This window comes from Jaculus jaculus, chromosome 1 (assembly GCF_020740685.1).
Source record: "Jaculus jaculus isolate mJacJac1 chromosome 1, mJacJac1.mat.Y.cur, whole genome shotgun sequence".
Lineage (NCBI taxonomy): Eukaryota > Metazoa > Chordata > Mammalia > Rodentia > Dipodidae > Jaculus > Jaculus jaculus.
This window is the reverse complement of record NC_059102.1, coordinates 306753035-306775540: the sequence shown is the minus strand read 5'-3', so window position 1 is coordinate 306775540 and position 22506 is coordinate 306753035. Positions and strand designations below refer to the sequence as shown.

The 22506-nt window shown below is 42.2% G+C and overlaps 1 protein-coding gene and 1 long non-coding RNA gene across 5 annotated transcripts in view; one reads left to right on the top strand and one right to left on the bottom strand.

Moving 5' to 3' along the window:
- Positions 1-7117, bottom strand: part of Scyl3 (SCY1 like pseudokinase 3) — a 29849-nt gene extending 22732 nt beyond the window's left edge. For 2 of the 4 annotated variants that reach the window (XM_045142227.1, XM_012948861.2), the window contains exons 1-2: positions 6833-7115; positions 2421-2635 (exon numbers count right to left, since the gene is read on the bottom strand). In XM_045142227.1, the coding sequence (XP_044998162.1) occupies positions 2421-2585 (165 nt within the window). In that variant the 5' untranslated portion in view covers positions 2586-2635; positions 6833-7115. Of the gene's footprint in view, positions 1-2420; positions 2636-6832 lie in introns of all 4 variants that reach the window. The other 2 variants (XM_045142228.1, XM_004658801.2) reach the window with 2 other exon arrangements.
- A 219-nt stretch (positions 7118-7336) lies between these two features.
- The window catches only part of LOC123460125, a 45260-nt gene continuing 30090 nt past the window's right edge, over positions 7337-22506 (top strand). The window contains exon 1 of the long non-coding RNA XR_006636800.1: positions 7337-7519. This is a non-coding gene — a long non-coding RNA (uncharacterized LOC123460125). The remainder of the gene's footprint in view (positions 7520-22506) is intronic.

Here is a 22506-nt window from a genome sequence, read left to right as displayed (position 1 = left end):
CTGGCTGGGGATGCTTCCTGTATGTGACACATCCACAGCAGACCTTGGTTGTGAAGCAGCTTAGCTGAGCAAGAATCCCATCTGTCATCCCCTTTGGTATTTTAGCGTTGTACACACAATGCATGCAGTCACAGAGAATTCTAGCAGTGAAAAATTAGATTCAAATTTCTGCTACCTCAAACAACTGGAAAGGCAATGAGGTACATGTGGTAAAGGCAACAAGGACATTTTCTCAATAAACATGAACAAATAAATAGCTATTCTGGTAAAGAGTGACTTGTTGATTGAGTGCCTTGAAAGCATGTACCCCAGAGTTACTGAATACCTATCACACCCTATACACTACACCAGCTCTTAGGACTCTGAAAAAGAAATCTGAATAACAGCCTTTACAAACAAATATAAACAATATTTATATAGTAAATATCCGTACTATTCATTCTTATTTATGCCCATTCAATGACCTTAACTGTCAGACTCTAGACCTGAAAATAACACTTTCCAGGAGCCAGAAGTAGTAGGGTAATTGCAAGTTTGAGGCCAACCTAGTTTACATAGTGAGTTCCAGGCCAACCAGGGCTATTACATTGGGAGATTGCCTCAAAAACAAAACAAAAAGAAAACAGGGGAATTATTGACACCCCTTATGGTTATTAAACAAACAACAACAACAAAAAAAAACCAGGAAAATGTTGAAGAAAAGTTATTTAGCTAGCAACTACAAGGTATTAACTTGAATGCCTGCATGTAAAACAATTCACACCCATGCAAATCAAACACAGTAAAGAGCCAGAAGAGTCCAAAATGAAACTAACAGGTGATAAAATGAGTCTGGGTAACTGGAGAGAATTTCTTATAAGTATGCTTTGAACTCTAGTTTCTGTGTACAATTACACAGCCTCTTTCATATTTTTCATTTTACCATCATTTCCAGGCTGAGGAGATGGCTCGGTGGCTAAAGGTGCTTTCTGCACAAGCCTGCCAGGCAGAGTTTGGATCCCCCACACCCACATCAAGCCTGGCACAAAGTGGTGCACAGACCACCAGCACTGGAGGGGGACATCAGGAGAATCCCAAAGCTTTCAGGCTTGTGGCAAAATCAATGAGAGAGATCCTATCTCAAACAAGGTGGACAGAGAAGACCAACAACCTGAGGTTGCCCTCTGACCTCCGTATGTGCCGCAGCAGGGTGCACACATGCACGCATACACACACTAATGAAAAAGAGCTGCTTCAAAGAACTGCCAAGCCAAACATAAACTCCCTGTTGCTTGTTCAAGAAAAGTTCTTCACTTAGCTTTTATGTTTGAGAGCTGTTATTACTTTCCTTTGAGCAAATGTACCTTCTTCTATTCTCCTTCTAGTACTCAGGGGTCAGAGAGAAAATAGTCCAGTGCTGACAGGATGAAGGTAATAAATGGTCACCTAATTCAGGCAAACCATATTTTTGCTTCTGCTTTTTTTTTTTCTTCAATCTTATATGGTCAACAAAAGTCTTGATCCAAAGTGAGTTCTTGTTTAATTAAAAGAAGAAACTTTCTGAAGATATCTTAAGTGGCTAAATATCCAAAAAGCTAGCTATCCAAAAAATACCAACTAATGCCTTCATTTTCTTTCACATAAGAGGGGTTGTTCCGTGTGTGTGCGTGTGTATGTGTGTGTAAGTGCACAACAATACACTCATGCATGCAAGCTAAGGATAGACAGCAGATGTTTAAATATGCTTGTTTAAACAAGAACTCTTCCGTTAAGCTATATCTATAGACCAAGAGTCGTTTATTCTTTTTTTTTTTTTAATTTATTTATTTATTTGAGAGCGACAGACACAGAGAGAAAGACAGATAGAGGGAGAGAGAGGGAATGGGCGCACCAGGGCCTCCAGCCTCTGCAAACGAACTCCAGACGCGTGCGCCCCCTTGTGCATCTGGCTAACGTGGGACCTGGGGAACCGAGCCTCGAACCGGGGTCCTTAGGCTTCACAGGCAAGCGCTTAACCGCTAAGCCATCTCTCCAGCCCAAGAGTCGTTTATTCTTAAGAGGTCAATGTTCCTGACAGTGTGTCAGATAGCATACCAATGCACTGGTAGCCTTAAATACCAGAAGCAGCAATAGCTAGGTGCTAGCTTTCTTAGGAGGAAAAAATGACCTGTTTTAAGGTTGCTCAGCAAGAACCAGAGTCCAGTATTCTTTCTTTGGCATCCTACCCAACATAGTTCAAAATCTTAGAGCATTACAGTGTCTCAGGAAATGAATTAGAAAATTGCTAAAATATTTCATTTCCAAGCACATCAACACTCTAATTAGTAACAAAATGCTACTGCTGATGGCTGTGTCCCTTTCGATCTTTATTAATTTCATTTCTAGCAGAAAACAAGGTAGTAAACAGTAGTAAGCTAAGAAATCATCACCTATGACGGTACCTTGGCGGCTTTATTAACCTTGTCTTCATTTTCTCTCTTATATACGAACACTGAAGCGCATTTGCCATCTTGCAATGTAGCAGGATAAACAGCAAGGCCAGAGGGTAAGGTAAATGAGGGTTCCTTCAGCGTATAGCTTTTTAAAGCACTGTTCTCTGATCCCATCCCTTGTGCTATAGGGAAGTACTGCAGCTCCTCCTCAACACCAAAGAGATCTGAGAGAAAACAGAAAACACATTCCAACATTACTGTTCTATCTGCAACAGAACAACAATGAAAACCTAACTCATTTCTACAATCCTTATAAATAAGACAATATGCAACAGAATGATCAATGATGAGTAAGTTATTTATCAGCAATGCTTGTTAATTAACAACAATTCCAGAACAAATGTGTGTTACCAAATACTCACATGTAGGTGTCATATACAAGCTTTCAGTTTGACAAAGGTAATAAAAAATAGATTCATATTTCCTAATCTCCTATATATCCTGTAAAACTTTGACATTTGTTGTGGTTTAAATATGAAATGTCCCTATGGGCTCATGTGTTTGAACACTTGGTCCCCAGATGATGGTGCTGTTCAGGAAGGTGAAGGAGGTTAAGTCTAGCTGGAGAAAGTGAGCCATCAGGTAGGTACAGGGCCATGAGGTTTTAGAGCTGAGCCCAACTTCCTGGTGACCCTCTGCTTCCTGACTGGATGCACTGTGACCAGCTGGTCTTATGCTCCTGTTGTCACGCCTTCCTCACTATGATGAACTAATTCTCTGGAACCATAAGCTGAAATAAACTCTTCCCTTTAGCTGCTTCTTTTCAGGTATTTGGTCACAGCAATGAGAAACTAATATAAGAAAATACCCCAAACCAATAAAACTTCTACATGCCTAAAAATTATTTTTTTTAAAAAAATGGAGACCACTTGTCACAAGGATTACAAAAAAAAATTATCAAAGTGAAAGCTCACATAAACTACATAAAAGACTGAAACACCAACAGACTCGTGGGAAAGAGTACAGATAACTAAGGCTGGGAATGGAGCTGAGCAGTAGCACATTTGTCCAGCATTAGTTCCCAGAACTGCAAAAGTTATGCTAAGTAAAAAAGGGTGAGAACGCAAGGCTGCATACAAAACTGTAACCACGCATACTACAGCACACACACACACATAACATTGAAGACTGTGCGAATCATTATACTACAGAACATAGTCAACAGGTGCTAGAGACAAGGCACAGCTAGAGGAGCAAGGGAAGTGAAAATGACTAAAGAAGCACAGGAGAACTTTGAGAGGCATTCAGTATTTTTATCATGATCATAGTGATGGGTAATTACAAATTTCAAAGCTTATAAATTGCATGTTTTTTGCTCAGTTTCTTCTATATAAGCACACATGCATATACACAGAGAAGCTTGAAAAAACAAGGCAAAGTAGTAAAGGTCTGCATGTGGGAAGGAGGTTATAGATAATTTTATACATATACATGCTCTTGCCAACTCCTCACTATAAACACATCGTTCTTTCCAGCAGGAACACATATTCACAGGGTTATGAGAATCAGCACACAGCTAGATGGACAGAGCAGCAAGGAGTGTGTGCATGGTCTGTGGGGGAAAGGCTTTTCTTCTGAAGGAGCAGCTATCACAAAGCTCCAACTGGCCTGAAAATTCTGTGCCTGTCGGAGCATGCCATTTGTCATGAGAATCTGAGAACCTGAATTTATTATGATGAAATTTCCATATTGTTCAATGTTGGTTGGAAAAAAAATTAACCTGTATAAGCCAAATATATGTCTAGAAAATTTGTGACAATGTTTTCAGTTCTGGATTGGGCACGCCTTTAATCCCAGCACTCAGGAGGCAGAGGTAGGAGAATTGCCACCCTGAGACTACATAGTTAATTCCGGGTCAGCCTGGGCCAGAGTGAGACCTTACCTTGAAAAGCCAAACAAACAAACAAAAAAACAAAATCCAACCATCTCAATTTTAGGAAACATCACCCTTTCTACTGGCATTACAAATAAAAGCTACTCTGTTAATTCCCATAATCCAGGGATGTAATTAAGTGACTTCCTTATGCTGTGTGAAGAAGCTCTGGGATCTGCAACCCCTCACACCTTTCTTGGATATAGAGACTTAGTTTAGGCCAAAAGGAACTCATGGGTTGAAGAGATAAACTGGCCAACTCATTTCTCCTGAAGGAATTTGAACTAAGCAAGATTTTTCTCCATTTCTAGTGGAAGAGCTGAAGGTAAAAATGCCATGAGACAGAGCTGGGGCTAAAGCAAACCAAACTTGGCACACACTGAGGCAGTCAGTGGGAAAGCACACACTGGAAAAAAGCTTAGTCATGTTTATAGGGACACACTATCCCTCCACCTCAAGCCTGCAGGATGGCCAGCTAGCTTCATTGCCTCACTGACACTCTTGTGATCTACCTTTCCTCTGATGTGGCTTAAGTGGGTCTATGTCCTTTGAACCAAACTGCCTATTCATAAGCAGAAAAAAAGCAGCTTCTCTTTAAATTGCACTTGAAAAACCAAGCTCAAGGAATGAGTTACAGAAGTATGATTTTGAAGTGTTTATCTGAAGCTAAACTGGATTGCTTTGCCACAAAGTATAGCTTTTCAAAATTAACACCAAGTAAAGGAAAAACTGAGAATAAGGAACTTCAATTAAGAAAACTCACACTATTAAGTTTCAATATTAGTCCCTAAAAGCCACCAAGATTCAGGGGACATGCTCTTGCTATAAGAATGGCAGCACAGGGAAGGACAGTGGATATTAATGTACTTTTTTTCCTTGTTTTATTTTTTATTTTTTCGAGGTAAGTTCTCACTCTAGCCCAAGCTGATCTAGAATTCACTATGTAGTCTCAGGTTGGCTTCAAACTCACAGTGATCCTTCTAACTCCGCCTCCTGAGTGCTGGGGTTAAAAGAGTGTTCCACCATGCTTGGCTAATTTATGTTTTCTAATAGTAAAGTACCTCCTTTTAAGAGTGGGCTTTATAATGCTCATTCATAATACTTTGATGCAGTATTATAAATAGGTCAAGAAGAGAATTATCTTTATTGCCAAAATTTTAGGAATATACTAAAATTGATAATTTTTCATAGTAGTGTATTCTCTATGATCCTAGAAATATCACTTTAAAAATATCACTAAAAAGGAGTAGTACTTAATTTCTGGAGAAGGCAGAAAATAAAGCATGTCTTTTTAGTGATTTTAAAGCATTGTTATTGCTGAGTGATGCCTCCTGATACTATCCGTGTGATGCTGACAAAACAGCAAATTTCATTAGGGGAGGAGGTGCTGACGAATGCCATTCGAGAATGCCCTAAACCAGGGATGTCTGTCTTCACACAACTCTATCAAGGCACAAATACTTTAAAAGTGGCAACTAAACTAAAATAAAGTTACTGACATGTAAGGCAAACCATAAACAACACTTGGACTCTCAAATATTCTTTCCTGTTTCTAGGAGGGTGAAAATGTGAAATACTTGTTAACTTTGAAATGAAAAATCATATAAAAGTAGATAAAAATGTGCTAAGCAATAGATATTTTACAGAGCACGCCGTCTTCAAGATCTATAATAAAATGTTACCAGTCTCTGGCTTGGATATAGATTACAGTCTTCCTTTAAAAAAATTACTTCCTCAATCCTTTTTCTTTCTTGGGCTGCAGGTGAATTTTCTGGAAGGACCACCTGTGGACTGGAAACACCTTTGTCTAGGTCACTGGGCAACTCCTACACTTAAAAAGAAATAAAGAAACCAAGCTCCTTTGGGAGAAATATTCTTAGTCTCCTTTCCAGCAATTATCCAGATCATTAAGGGCCCAGCTCCCTTAAAAGTTCCAAAACTAACGAGCGGCTCCGTGGGCTCTCCGCGTCCGCGGCGTCCCATCACTGGCACCTGGGTCCTCCCTGCTAGCAGTACTTGGGGCCCTCGGCTCGGATGTGCTCGGCTGTGGACGTGGTTCCCTCGGGAGCTCAACCCGGCAATGCTGGCTGACAGGCAACACAGAACGAAGTCTCTCTCTGGAGCAAAAATACTCAGCTTGACTTCAGCCGAGACATCCACGCCAGTCTCAGAAACCGCAATCGACCGCGATCCCGAAATTCAATGTGTCATCTCTATGTGAAACACAGACCTACGCGCACACGGAAGGCAGCAGCCCTCGGGGCCCGGGCTCCGGCCGCGTCCCCAGCGGCGGGCTCCGGGGCTCGGGCGGCCGGGCGGACGAGCACCGACTCGGGCGCTGTGACGCCGCTCGCCCGGCTCCCCGGCGGCCCGCCCGGCCCCAGGCCCTGGGCGCCGCCCCGCGCTCGCCCGCCGCCGCCGCCGCCGCTCTCCTTCCTTCCCTCCCCAGCGGCCCGGGCCCAGGACGCCACGCTGGGCTGCCGGTTACCTGCAGGAGGGCGGCGGGCGAGGAGGCGGCGAGGGTCTGGGCTCCGCTCCCCTCTTCGCCCCCCTCTGGACACCAACTACTGGGGCTTCCCGCGTGAGGCTGTGGCCACTACACACCACAATCTTCTGGGGTCAGGTCCCTGGGACACCGGAGAGATGGGTCCCGAAACGGGTCAGAATACCGAGCCTTCGCATTCCCCTCCGACGCCGCCACCACTGGGAAGAACGAACCCGGAACCGAGATAGAGCGGCCGCACAGGTGATTCTCAGGCCGGTGCCATCTTAAGTGTGGGCACCGGCAGCGGGGCAATGGACCTGCGGTTTTCTCGCTGCTCCCAGAAGTCCAGTTGGGCACACAAAAATACCTCTCAATTTTTTTTTTCAGCTGAATGCACAATTTTTTAAATTTTAACTTTTAGCGTTGTAACCTGTATGCTTTAATTTAATTTCCGCCCGAACTAAAAATGGCCGCAGGGGCCTCTGACAGATAGCAAAGGGGCGGACCAGGGAAAAAAAAAAAACAAGCTGGATGAACTCGAGCTGTAAGGTGATCTCCTGGGCAGCCAGCAGCCCTGATAGGCTACTTTGCGTGAGCCAGTGTTTTTGTGAAAGTGAGGATGAAGTCCGAAGGTGTGATTCAGCCTTAAGCTTTGAAGATAGAAAGTTCCGACTCACAATTCAGCAAAAGGTAAAATTGGAAATATTCATAGTATGTACATCTAATGTAACTGGTACCTAGCTAATAGGTCGCTATGAGAATGAAGTGACTATATATAATGGTCTTAGAACTACATAGAATCACAAAGTAAACATTTTCACTACTATCTTTTATCGTTATCCATAGTACTCATTATTTCTACAGCTTAATGCTTCTACAACCTCAGGTTGACAGGTGAGTTTAAATTATTTGACCTGTTGCAACTTCTACATTCTTTCTGACAGATAACGTTAGCTAAAATATTTAAGATGTATAAGAACACCACAATTGCTTCAGTTTAAAGGACAACAAATACCAAATTTTAGCTGTACGAAAACATGTAGGGTTGGAAAGAGAGAGAGAGAGAGAGAGCTCAGTGGTTAAAGGCGTTTGCTTGCAAAACCGGAAGCCTGGGTTTGATTCCGCGGAACCCACATAAAGCCAGATACACAAAGTGGCACATGCGTCTGGAGTAGTTTGCAGTAGCAAAAGGCCCTGGCTCACCACTCTCTCTACTTACAAATAAAAAAAAAATTAGTCTTTTAAACATATTTATGAAAAGATGGGCACAAACAGCTAATCAAATTCAATATAAAATTGATGGTGTTCGACATCTCTGTCCTGGGTGAGCACTGTCGTATAGAAACATAATTGTAACCACATACGTTATTGCAAGTCTTCTAGTAGCTGCAGTAAAAACAGTAAAAAAGAAGAAGGCAAAGTTCTTTAAGCATTATATTTTACCTAAATATAGTCAATATGAACAGAGATATTTTACTTATAAGTTTTTGATAGTCTTTAAAATCTGACATGCAGTTTGTAGTAACCACATTTTAATGTCCCTTAGTCACTTGTGACTAGGGACTACTGTGTGGAAGTCTGCAGCTCTAGGCAGTCTGACTACCACCTTGAACTAGAGAGAAACAAAAGTACAGTCAGCTTGAGCATCCGGACCCCAGAAACTCTCCAGAGCACTGGTAAAGCCAGGACCTTTAAGGGCAAAGTTCAGGCAGCAACTTCATAGGCTGAAGGCTAGTGAATTTTTAAACCTGGTTTATTCAAGAGCAGAGAGTATTCTCTAAAATATTTTAGGCAATTCGCTTATCTTGAATTCTTCACAGCCAATCTCTAATATTAACCAGAATAATTAATAAGGTATTATTTGCCAGTAAAAATGGCCATTTATGACAAGCATCATGGCAAAGACCAAAATCCCTGGTGTTGCCAGCGATTGAGCTTGCTAAAATATTTGTGATTCCATCTCTAGAATGTAGCCTTCTGGTGTGATGCTTGCTGAAGATGGATTTCTGTCATTTGGGTCCAAATTCCCTGAAGTTCCATGAAGTTCTTTTGACCTCATCTCCCTTAGTTACCCAGTCTGCTCACACTGGCCGCCTTGCTATCCCTTTGACTTCTCAGGCAAGCATTTGTCTTAGGACATTTACTCTAGCTCTCTCAAAGGCTGCCATTCTTTTCCCTATTTATAAATTTGGTCAACTATCTTTTTTTTTTTTATATATATTTTTTCTTGAATCATTTTGTGTTCAACGGCGTCCACACTGACCTAACTATCAAATACTAAGGCTTTTGCCCTTTTTGTCTGTGACATTGCCACTGTTATCTGCTCACTTTCGCATTTTTTCTGCAACACCAAAGTTCTAACAGTTATTGTTGGGCCTTTAGAGGCCCAGATGTGAGGCCTAGTGGAATTTCCTGAGCCTCGGTAAAGTTTGGCAACCTGTCTCTGGCCAGCTAGGACTCAACAAAACGCCTAATGGCTTCTTGCCTGCTCCTTCCACGTAGGAGTTGGAATGATCATGTCAATAGTCACAGTTTAGTATTGGCCCTTACCTCTCCCCGCATCCTAGAATCCCCGCCTTTGTTCTCAAACATATTATATAGGCAACCACCTGTAACAATAAAGTGAGTTCCTGCTTCGACAAGACTCCTGACTCAGAGTGGTTTTTCTCCGGTGACTAGGAGAGGTTTTGGGTCGTCCGACACTCATCCTTCTCCTCAACCCCTTGGGAGGAACCAGTGGGCCTGGTCCTTCCTCAGCACTACCTGTCTGGGGTGAGGGGAGGGAGCCCAGCATCTGGCGCCTAACATGGGGCTCTGGGAATCCGGCAGAATAGTGCCCGGTGAGAGGCATTCGTTGAGGTGGTCAATCGGTGTGCGGGTGAGCATACCCTCATAAGTTATGAGGCACTCTTCATATCTCATGCACTAAACTTTGCTTCTATAACCTGTACTTGCTTGTCAACATCTCTTCGTTTTCTTTCTCTTTCCTTTCACTTTCAATTTGCAGGCAAGCTGCATCTGTGGCTTTTGTACACCATGTTTACCTATCTTTTGGATCCTTTTGTTTGTGTTATACTCGTGTGTCTGTGGGTTGCCATTGCCCTAACTTTATAGACATTTCTCTCTCAACTTTATAATAGGGGACAGTCTACCTCTAAATCCAATCCTGCCTTAGAATCTCTCAGGGCACTCCTAAAGAGTAGAGGGCATAATTTGACTGATAAACAGGCTTGACAGACCTGGGATTGCCTTCTTAAGCTGGTGCCATGGCTGCCGGAAGGAAATCTCTTTGATTGGGACACGTGGGATAGGGTAGAGGCTCTTGTTTGTCGGGCACATGTGGGGAAGGGTCAAATACCCCCCTCAGGGGTCCTCGACCCTCAAGGACTGCTTCCCTCCAAGGCCAACCAAATATAAACAAAAGGCAGAGGAAAAAGATAATATATAGCCTGATCTGGCTACTCCTCCTGGAGATGCAGCTTTAAAAAACCCAGAAAAGGGGCTGGAGAGATGGCTTAGGGGTTAAGCGCTTGCCTGTGAAGCCTAAGGACCCTGGTTCGAGGCTCGGTTCCCCAGGTCCCATGTTAGCCAGATGCACAAGGGGGCGCACGCGTCTGGAGTTCGTTTGCAGAGGCTGGAAGCCCTGGTGCGCCCATTCTCTCTCTCTCCCTGTATCTGTCTTTCTCTCTGTGTCTGTCGCTCTCAAATAAAAAAAAAATAAATAAATAAAAAACAAACAAACCCAGAAAAGGGTATATCTTTATACTCCTCACTTGATCCCTTTGAGAGTGCTCCCTGGCCTTCTGGGGGACCTCCTCTACCTCCTCCATTGACTAACCCTTTCTGGACCCCCTTGGCCCCTCCTTCATATTCGGCTGCCAAGCTGCCAGAAAATAAAGCTACTTTTTATTTCCTGTCAATCTAAATCTTGGGGGCAATCACCCTGCTGCATGGTATCTGTGCTCAGGACCTTAAGGAGCTTATAAAGGTGGTCTCAGAGGATGGACCCAAATCTCCTTGGGCTGGGGACTTGCCTATCAACCTTGTACAACCCAAGATTGGAAAAATCTAGTCAGGGCTGTCTTGTTGGGTCCCCTGTACATTAAGTGGTGTGCCTTTTTAAAAGATGAGTGCCTTACACAGGCAGAATGAAACCAAAGTCAACAGCCCCCTGTGCCAATAACTTTTGGGATGCTCTCTGGTACCTCTGATCAACATGCTACAGGCACTCAACAGGCGGCTATCCCTGACCCATATAGGGACCAGGTCAGGGCACTGGGCTTGGCGGCATGGAAAAGGCTTGATGAGGGACCCTCTGAGCACCCCCCCTTATGGATATTACTCAGAAACCATCTGAGGACTTGGCTACATTTATAGATAGGGTGTAAAAAAGTCTCCAAAGAAAATTTCCCCCAGGGGCATTATGGGATCAGTTTACTAGAATGTTGGTCTGGGAAGTGATGACAGCCAATCACCACCTCGCCTGTGCAGGTCCCAAGGACAACTCCATGAGTAGCTGGATTGTAGCCACCAAGGACGTTGGCACTATCTCCCATCAGGCTAGGGCCATGGCTGCTGCCCTTCAGGAAAATAAACAGAGAGATTTGGCCACTACAATCTGTGCATTACAGTTAAATCCTAAAAAATCAACATGTTTCCTGTGCAGGGATGGGGGCCACTTTAAAAAGGAGTGCCCCAACAAGAAAAAGCCTCTTACGCCCACTGCCCTAAGTGCAAAAAGGGGTTTCATTGAGCTAGGGAGTGTTGGTCAAAGTTTGACATACAGGGAAAGCCTTTAAACTCCTCCCAGCCCTGTTAAATAAGGGGAAAGAGACCATGAAAGCCCATTGGACTGTCCCTCTGGTCCCTGGCCTTAGACCCAAAATTATTTTAAATATTGGCAATAAAAAATTCAAACTTCTCATCGATACTGGAGCATACTGAACAGTCCTGAGAAAGGAGGAAGTGCCCCCCCTCCTGGCAGCTTGTGCCCGGCCCTCCCCTACTGGCTCCCTTGGACTGACCCAGGTGGGGACAGGGGAAAAGTCCGCCCTCTTGTGGTGACTGGGCTCACTGCTAACTTACTGGGGCAAGACATCCTTGGAGATGCTGAGGCTTTCATCACTACTGACCATAAGGCCTTTTATAATGATTTGTTAGATAAAAAAGAATATCAACAACAGTTTGAGGAAGGGAGGGAATGCCATCCCAGTTATAGAGATGACCCTTACTTTGAGCAACTCAGACAAAAGTACTCCAATGAACACCCCCAATTGTAAGGGCTACTGCCCAGCCCCTCCACCCCACCTCCCCCGTTTAAAATCCAGTGGAAACCTAGGGATCCTATGTGGGTTGAGCAGTGGCCTCTCCCTTCTTCTAAGTTACACCAACTCCACATACTTATTGATCAACAGTTGGAGACTGGACATATCTGATCCTCTAGTCCCTGGAACTCTCCTGTCTTTGTCATAAAAAAAGCCTAATGGGTCCTGGAGATTTTTACATGATTTAAGGAAGATCAATGAACGCATGATCCCCTTTGGAACCCCCCCAGAAGGGACTCCCATGGATCCCAGCTATTCCCAATATATACCATATTACTATCATTGACATTAAAGATTACTTCTTCTCTATCCCTCTCCATCCAGGAGACATGGAAAAATTTGCATTTTCTGTACCCACTGTTAATTTTTGTGGCCCAGCTAGGAGATTTGAGTGGACTGTCTTACCTCAGGGCATGGCTAATAGCCCTCCCATTTGTCAAGATTACCTGTCATCCATTTTTGCTTCTCCTATCAATCTCCCCAATACCCTGTTTTATATTTACATGGATGATATTATTCTTGGGTGCCTAGATTCCTCCACACTCCAGGACCTTACCCACCAATGTCTAACTATCTTTCATACTCACAGCTTTAAAGTAGCTCCTGAGAAAGTTCAAACTGTGCCTCCCTTTAAGATCTTGGGCTCAATCCTTACCCTAGGTACAGTTTCACCTGTTAAACCACAACTTTATATTCAGAATTCTTACACCTTGCCTCAACTCCAGAAGCTCTTGGGAGAAATTAATTGGATGAGGACTTGGATACCCATAACTACTGAAGAGCTGTCCCCTTTGTTTGACCTCCTAAAGGATCTTAACTTCTCCTGTCAGGTAATCTTGTCCCCTTGTCATCAACAAATTTTTCATAAGGTACAATAGGCTATAAATGTTGTGGCCCTAAAGAAGTTCAATCCTGATTTGCCAATCCCCCTCTACATTTTCTCTGGGGAAACATTATGCACCACATTGTTGGCCTAGGAAGGTGAGCCTATCCAATGGGTCCACCTCTCAATCAGTGGGGTCCCCAGAGTTTATTCTATAACCAACCAGGTTGCTGATTGCATAATCAAGGGCAGAGATACCTCTATCCAGTTGTTTGGCACAGAACCTCACCTTATTGTCACTCCCTTTAAGATAACAGATTTCACTTGGCTTCAGAGAAATAATAACAGAGTTGCTATGGCTCTCAAGGGGTTTCTAGGTAAAATTGATTGCCATTATGGCCCCACAAATGGACGAGTTCTTTCTCCGGGTTAGAATAGAAGCCCCCCAGGATTTTTCTGTCTCAGCCTAACCCTGACTTTCTTACCATGTTTACTGATGGAGGGTGCCTGGGGGGGGGCTTCCCTAGTCGTTTACCCTCCCTTAAAATAGGAAAAAAAAAAAAGCCTATGCCCATAAAGTCAGTCTCCCATGAGGTTGAGGGGTCAGCACAATTCAAAGAAGTATTTGCTGTCATTCTAGCTTTGGACACTGTTCAAGAGCTGTTTAACTTGTTTTCTGACAGCCTTTATGTTGTTAATTTATTACCCAACTGGGTTGAGGCCCATATTAGACTGAACTCAAACCCTTTATCTCCTCTGATGATTCAAGCTCGTTCTCTACTCAAACAAAGAATTGACCCCATTTTTCTTCAACATCTCAGGGGGCATCAAAACTTACTGGGATTTCTCTCTCAAGGAAACAATTTGGCTGATAAAATGGCTTCTATGCCTCAGTGTAATACTATTACAGAAGCTACATGCTTCCACTTATTGACCCATGTCAACTGGAGAGGTCTCAAGCACGGGTTTCCACAGGTACCAGTCAAGGACCTTAAAAAAAATGTCTGGACTTGTAAATCCTGTCAGCCTTTCCTCCAAGTACCTCCCCCCCCCCCACCCCTTCAAACTACAGGAATCAATCCTCAAGGGCTCTGCCCTAATCATCTTTGGAAAATTGATGTCACACACTATTCCCCATTTGGAAAGCTTAAATATATTTTTCTTTCAGTCGATACCTTTTCCCGCGCCTGCTGGTTATTGGCATATGCCGGGGAAAAAATCTAAACATGCAATTAGCCATATGCTTCAACGCTTTGTCACTCTTGGACTACCTGACCAAATTAAAACAGATAATGGCCCCCGCTTTGTAAGCAAGGCCTTTGTAGATTTTCTCCAGACCTGGAAAATCTCACATTCCACAGGCATCCCATACAACCCCTGGGGCCAAGCTATCGCTGAAAGATATAATCAGACTCTCAAGTCTCAATTACAAAAACAAAAGGGGGAATCCTTACCCCCACACGAGATGTGAGGAAGAGGAGCATTGTCTTTCTGTCTTCCCCCCAAGTAATAGTAATGCAAGCAACAGTCATAGGGATCAGGTAGGAATGAGCAGAAATCAGGTGGTCTTAAACCAAGAAATTTTTTTAAAATATTTTTTTGTCCATTTTTTAATTTATTTATTATTTGAGAGCGACAGACACAGAGAGAAAGACAGATAGAGGGAGAGAGAGAGAGAATGGGCGTGCCAGGGCTTCCAGCCACTGCAAACGAACTCCAGTCAAGTGCGCCCCCTTGTGCATCTGGCTAATGTGGGACCTGGGGAACCAAGCCTTGAACTGAGGTCCTTAGGCTTCACAGGCAAGCGCTTAACTGCTAAGCCATCTCTCCAGCCCTAAACCAAGAAATTTAATCACAGGAACTCAGTTCAAGGGTCATGATAAGAAAATGTCAGCATGAAAGTAAAAGCTGCACTTGCAGCTAAGTCAGACAGGATGGTGTGTGCTTGTGATCCCCACAGGAAGGAGGCGGAGGCTGGCGGATGACTGCAGGTTTAAGGCCAGCCTGAACTACAAGATGAGGCCCTGACTAAAGATAAATAAATTAAATAAATAATATATCCTGGAGGTTGGGTTTGAGAGGTTCTTACACGAGTACTCTATATTAACTACGACATAAAATTCTGCCAGAGCCAATAGCAGTGACCCCTGTACCTTACACAAGTCCTCAAGGACATCTGCCCAGAAACCGTCTGTTCAACTTTGCAATGCACTGCGCCTGTCATTCACCGCTGTGGTCTGGGATGATTGTTTCTAGGTATCTGATGTGATTGTCCCCATGTTCGCCTTTAAAATTTTCCCCGTGTTCCAATATCTGGAATGTAGCCTTGGTTTACTATGACATACATATTTCCCTTGGAATGCTTTGCTACCCCATGCACATATTTTTGAGGAATCTCTCTTGTTGTTTATTAAGGTTGAAAATAACTAGAAATCCCACGAAAATGTGATTGTATTAATAATAGAGTTTTTAAGAGGGAGCCCTTAAAAAAAAGTGAATTTTGTTGTCTCTGGGGGAGCTGGATACACTGATGGCTCCTCTGCTCCCCCTGGTGGTAACTATATGGCATTACTTACTTGTCTGCTCCAGGAAATGAGCACAATTGGAAGTAAGCAGGTAAACACGTTTAACCACTGAGCCATTTCCCAGCTGATAAATATATTTGGAACCAGGGTCATTTGTCGTCTGGGAGCTGGAATTTCTTTTATACTGTCTTCTTTTTGAGTATTTTTGTGGCTGCCTAAAACATGGGTAGATTTCTAAATGTTGAGCAAAATGAGGCATACACATACAACAGAATATTATTACTCCATAAAAAAGAATGAGGTTTTCATAAACCCTACAACACAGATGAAGGGAACATTAGTTAAGTGAAGAAGTTAGAAACTGTAGTGGGGTGTTAGGAATTCAAGAATAGAGTTCTTAAACTCCAAACCCTAGGTTCATGTCTACTTCTAACCAAAGAATTGGATAAAATAAGACTGAGAAGGATGATTATTAAATTGTTATATGGAGGGAAATACAGAACCAAGGGGAGGAAAATGAATATACCAAAGCGGTCTGAGAGGCCAAATGGGCAGAGAGGAGGGGAAATTCACCAGTGGTCAGGCAGTCCAGAGAGCTTGCCCTCCCCTGGTATTTATAACCTTATGGTGGAGGGCCCTACCTTCCAGCTCAGTTGAGCCAGATATACAGCTGACTGGTATGGGCTAGTGGCTTGTTCAGGAAGAGGCTAGCCATGGTACAAAGTTCTGGGGGCTAAACTTGACCAACCACAATGTCAGTATTATATTCTAGAAAAGAAGACCTCTCTCCCAGGAGGGGCCCTGGTTGTTTGTGGCAAACAGATCTAGGGGAAGAGAGATAAAACGTCAGATTGTACTGAGATCTCTGGCAAAGTGGAGACTGCGAGGGTACTTTTAAGGTCCCAGTCACCCTAACTACCTAACAAATCTACTTCACTCCCTCTCAAAACAAAAGGTCTGTATGATTCTGCTTGTATGAAATTTCTAAGAAGGTAAGTCCTCAGATATGTAAACTAGGGATTGCTGAGTATGGGTAAACAGAAGTTATCTTTCTGGAGTGATGTAAATATTCTGGAATTAGTCTAATTGCTTATACAATTATAAGATCAATTAGTTGTGCTTTTTAAATGGTGATTTTTATAGTGTGTCAGTTATTTCTCAATAAAAAAGACCATGACAACTATACAATCACCTGTGCACTTAAAGGGGGACAGATATGAAATCACCACGTGAATGTATGGCAGCTATGAAAAATGAACTCTATTAATAGCTGTGCCTTACATTTGAGAAAAACTGAAGGGGGAGGTGTATATGCTAACATATATATATATGTACATATATATATATTTATATATTTTAATTAATATAATTTAATATTTTAATATAAATATATATATATATATATTTTACAAGTTTCGTATGTCCCGGTTTCTATATTGAGTTGTCATGAGGATTAAACGAAAGTAATTTTTATTCTGCCAAGCACCTTGGGCCTCTAGGAAGAAGATGCTGCTCTGTGGCTTTGAGAGATCACGATTCTTAGTGACCAGTAATTTTGCTGTGATGAACTTAAGATGAACTTAAACTACACAATCAGCTGGTTGGTGATCTATTATTTTTCTTCAGTTAAGTAATCATTTCCATAATTTTTTATCTATGGAAAACATAGATAAAACGAACATCTACATAATTTTTTATCTATGGAAAATGTAGAGGTGAATAGAGAGTGAGAAGGTATCAAGAAGCCCTATTTGTGACTTGAAGGATTTCTATCAGCCTTTGGATATGTCCTTGATATAATTTATATCAGGTGTCTCTTATATAATAAATGGTCATAAGTTAGTTCAGGGAAAAACCACCAATGTTTGTTTTGCTCACAAGGCTGCATAGCAGCTCATCTTGGCTCTGACCAGAGTGGCTGGCAGCCTGGGAGCAGGATCACCCAAGGGCTGATTTACTGTTAGCAATTGATGTTTCCTGTCTCCTAGGATGTTGGCTGGGACAATCCATTGCCACACACTTACAGGTAACCTAGGCATGTGGCTTGTCTATCTCATAGCATCATTATTACTGAAAGTTTGCTTGTGCCAGAAATAAGCACCCTCAGAAAAAAAAAAGGCAAAAGTAAAAATAATTCTATAACAGCTTAACAGGGGTGTCCAACCTGTGGCCAGCAGGTTACAAGATCATACATATGTTTGTTTTGCATTACATTGCCACACAAGGCCTCCGTCTACAAAGTTCATGCTTGAGAACCATGAAAATTGAGTTACAAAAAATAGTAATGAGCCCTCAATGTTTTAAGTAAGTTTACAATTTTGTGTTGGGACCTGTTCATGGTTACTCTGAGTCACATGCAGCCTTTGGGCTGACAGTTGTGTGCTCCTGGAAGCCATGTAGCATCACTTCCTAACTATGTGTTGATATAGACAAAAAGTTCACTTAGGTTCAAGGGAAAGGGACATTATCTGCACAACTAGATGGGAAGAGAATCAATAGCACATAGTAAGGGGATACTGAATACAGAATATATTATGGGGACCATCTTTCAAAAATACAATCTGCTGGGCTGGGGAGAAGCTTGCCTGCAAAACCAAAGGACCCAGGTTTGACTCCCCAGGACACACATAAACCAAATGAACAAGGGAGCACATGCATCTGGAGTTTGCAGTGGCTGGAGGCCCTGGCCCACTCATTCTCTCTCTCTCTTTGCCTATTTCTGTATCTCTCTCTAATAAATAAATAAAAATAAAATATTAAAAAAATAAAATTTGCTATATTGGGTCAAAATTCAAACTTAATAGTAATTTTCTACTTTTCATAATGTCATGGACTTACTTAGTAGTCCTTTAGGTCCACTTGGCCTTACTTATATGACTACATCTGGTCTCAGCTATTTTCTCAGCACTCCAAGGACAAAGGCAGAAGCTGCAAGGCTTCCTGAGATACAGGTCCCATCACTCATGCTATTTCTGTCTTCTTTTATGTGGATGCAAGATACAGCAGAGTCCGTATCTGATGAGAAGTACTGACGATTATGGTACAGTCCTCGTCAACCAATCACATAGTAATGGGTCACAATCTGCCCATGTAGAAACTGCTCAACTCTGAAAGTCTCATGCCATTTTTACATTAGCGCCTGGCTTGAAGTGCGGGATCGTATTATCAAGATCACATCCAGGCATGGGTGAGGTTCCTTTGTCAGGGTCTGTGCATTCTTATCTAGCATGGCTTCTTTATATTTATTTGATAGTGACAGACAAAGAAAGAAAGATGGGAAGAGAGAGAGAGAGAAAAAGAGAGAGAGAGAGAGCATGCCAGGGCCTCCAGCCACTTCAAACGAACTCCAGATGCATGCTCCCCCTTGTACATCTGGCTAACATGGGTTGTGGGGAATCAAACCTTGAACCGGGGTCTTTAGGCTTCACAGGCAAGGGCTTAACAGCTAATCCATCTCTCCAGTCCTAGTAGGGTTTTTCTTGGTCCAGACACCTGCCAGCTAAAAGAAGTAGTCTGCCACCTCCCTCCCACTCAGCGTACACATGAAAACCACTGTTGTTCAAAAGAGCAGTTTCTTGTTCATAGCTTCCAGGCACATTTTAGTTTTCTTTACTCTGAGGTGAAGAAGTGTCCACTAATCAGAACCCATTTTGCCTCCTTAGAAGGGAGTGATTGCCTATTGCACTCCAGTTGCTAGGCAAACTGATGTATTGAACATCCAGCAACTTCTGTCTCCTTCAGGCAAATAAGAAATGGCTTCTTACAGACTTTTCCATGAGGCCCTACAGTTGTACGAGAGCTAATCTTATAATAAATTCCATATGCTGTATCTGTTATGGTGGTTCTGAGCTTTTTGATAAAATTGGTAAAAGATTGACTGAAAACAGCTGACCTCATCCTCAGATTTTTCTTTAATGACATTCACTATGGATTTTGGATTTAGAATTGTGGTTGATCCTTGAAGGGCAGTAGTGGGATTTTGATGTAAAGAATCTGGGGGACATGGATAAATTTTTATCCTTAGAAAAATAGCCCCTTTCTATTTGCTAGTTCTGTATAAGTTGGAATGTTTCATGGGTGTGGTGCCTATAGTTATAGCAACAAAGCTTATAATATACTTTGGATGAGGTTAAACTTTCACCAGTCTAGATTAATGGCCCAGTTACTGATGCAATTAAAATAAAATTGGAACTTTAAGGGAAGGGCCAAACTACTCAATGACATAGTGAAGCAAGCATTGCTTCTCCAGTATCTCTAGGGATAGCTGTGTCAATGAGATAAAAGGAAACAACTGTGGCAAGATTTACAATTGGAAACAAAGACTACCTGTGGGTCAGTGATAATAAGGATACCAGAACCTGAAATTAGGGTAACTAGGCTCTGCTGTTCATCGCATTTTTCTTCGTAAAAGAATCCAGTTGACACAATAGTCTTAGCTCCAGAAAGTTTCACTGAAAACAGAACTGTTGCAGCTCCTTCTCATTGCTGAAACAAAACACCACACCAGAAGCAGCTTAAGGGAGGAAAGTGTTTATTTCAGGCTCATTTTTGTTTTTTTAGAGGCAAGCTCTTCTGTCATTTTTATTTGATTTTTTAAATTTAAAACATATTTTGTATGGCTACATTATGTGTTGGTAACCATCTTTTCCCTCCACTCTCCTTGCCCATTCTGCAGCTGCCCCTTCTCAGTGGGGTTGCTGGTGTTCCCCATGGGGTTGTGGTTTATGCACTGTGGGAGCAGCAGTCAGTTATTCGGAGAGGCAGTTCCTCTGGGCATGACATTCTACCCTGTGGCTCTTACAATCTTTCTGCCACCTCGTCCACAAAATTCCCTGAGTTCTGGTGGGTGAATTTTAAATCTACTTCAGTGATGAGCTCTTAGGAGTCTCTGGATCTCTGCTTTGGTAGATGTTGAGTATCCTCAGGGTCTGTCTCCTACACCCTATTGCTGATTATCACGTTCAGCATGGACTTGTTATTTTTGTATGGTGAGATAGTGGGTCTAGTTTCTTTTCTTTTCTTTTTTTCTTTCTCTTTCTTGTTCTCACCAGGGCCTTTAGCCACTGCAAATGAACTCCGGAAGCAGGTGCCATCTTGTGCATCTGGTTTACATGGGTCCTGGGGAATCGAACCTTGGTCCTTTGGCTTTTCAGGCAGGTGCCTTAACTGCTGAGACATTTCTCCAGCCCTAGTTTCATTTTTCTACATGTGGTTATCCAATTTGTCCAGCACTATTTGCTGAAGATGCTCTTTCCTCCAGTCTACATTATTGTCATCTTTGTCAAAGATCAAGTAGCTATAGCTACTGGACCTAAGGTCCAGGTCTTCAATTCTGTTTCATTAGTCTATATTTCTGTTTCTATGCCAGTACCATGCTGTTTTTTTGTTATTATGGATTTATAATATAGCTTTAGATTGGGTATGGTGATACCTCCCAGAGGTGTTTCTTTTGCTGAGGATATGTTTGGGAATCCATGGCCTGCTGCCATTCCATATAAAATTTGAGATCATTTTTTTCTATCTCTCTGAAGAATGATGCTGGGATTTTTTTTTATTAGTTTTGTACTAAATATGTATATTGCTTTTGGTAGAATTGCCATTTTCACAATATTAATGCTAGCTATCCAGGAGCATAGGAGGTCTTTCTGCCTGCCCAAGTCCTTCTCAATTTCTTTTTTTTTTAAATTTTTTAAATTGTTTATTTATTTATTTGAGAGCAACAGAAAGAGAGAGAAAGAGGCAAACAGACAAAGAGAGAGAGAATGGGTGCACCAGGGCCTCCAGCCACTGCAAACGAACTCCAGATGCGTTGCGCCCCCTTGTGCATCTGGCTAATGTGGGTCCTGGGTAGCTGAGCCTCGAACCGGAGTCCTTAGGCTTCACAGGCAAGTGCTTAACCGCTAAGCCATCTCTCCAGCCCCCTTCTCAATTTCTTTCTTAAGTGTTTTTATTTTTTTTCAAGGTAGGGTCTCACTCTAGCTCAGGCTGACCTGGAATCCACTATATAGTCTCAGGATGGCCTTGAACTCACAGCTATCCTCCTACCTCTGCCTCCCTAGTGCTGGGATTAAAGGTGTGTGCCACCACATCTGGCCTTTAAGTGTTTTATGTTTTCATAATATGGTCTTTCACATACGTGGTTAGTATTATTTCAACATATTTAATATTTTTTGTAGATACTGAAAATGGGACAGCCTCATTGATTTATTTCTTTGTATATTTGTCCCTTGCATATAGAAAGGCCACTGATTTTGTGTGTTGATTTTATATCCTGCCATTTTCCTGAAGGAATTAGTCACATTTAGAAATTTTGAGATGGAAACTTTTGGGTCACTTATATATAGGATCATGCCATGTGAAAATAGGAATAATTTGACTTCTTCATTTCCAATTTGTATCACTTTTATTTCTTTCTCCTGTCTTACTTCTTGGGCTAGGACTCCTCGTAGTATGCTGATGAGCACTGGCAAGAGTTGGCTCCACTGTCTTGTACCCAATCTCAATGGGAACTCCTTGAGTCTTTCTCTGTTAAGTCTTATTTGGGCATTAGGGGCTTTATATATAGTTTTCATTGAGATATAAACCATCCAAGCCTATTCTCTCCAGTGTTTTAATCATGAAGTGATGCTGTATTCTGTCAAAGGCCTTCTGTGCAGCTATTGAAATGATCATTTGGTTCTTGTGATTAATTTAATTTATATGGTGTATTATGTTGACCATTTTCTGTATGTTGAACCATCCCTGTATTCCTGGGATGAATCCTGCTTGGTTAAGGTAGATAATGCTTTTGATGTGTTATTGAATTTGGTTTGTGAGGATTTTTTTTTTCAGGATTTTTGCATCTAAGTTCATTAGCGATATAGACCTATAGTTTTCTTGTTGCATCTCTGTCTGGTTTTGGTATTGGGGTGATACTGGCTTCATAAAAGGAGTTGGGAAGGATTCCCTGTTCTCCAATTATGTGAGTCAGTTTGAGAAAAATTGGTTTCAGTTCTTCAATAAATG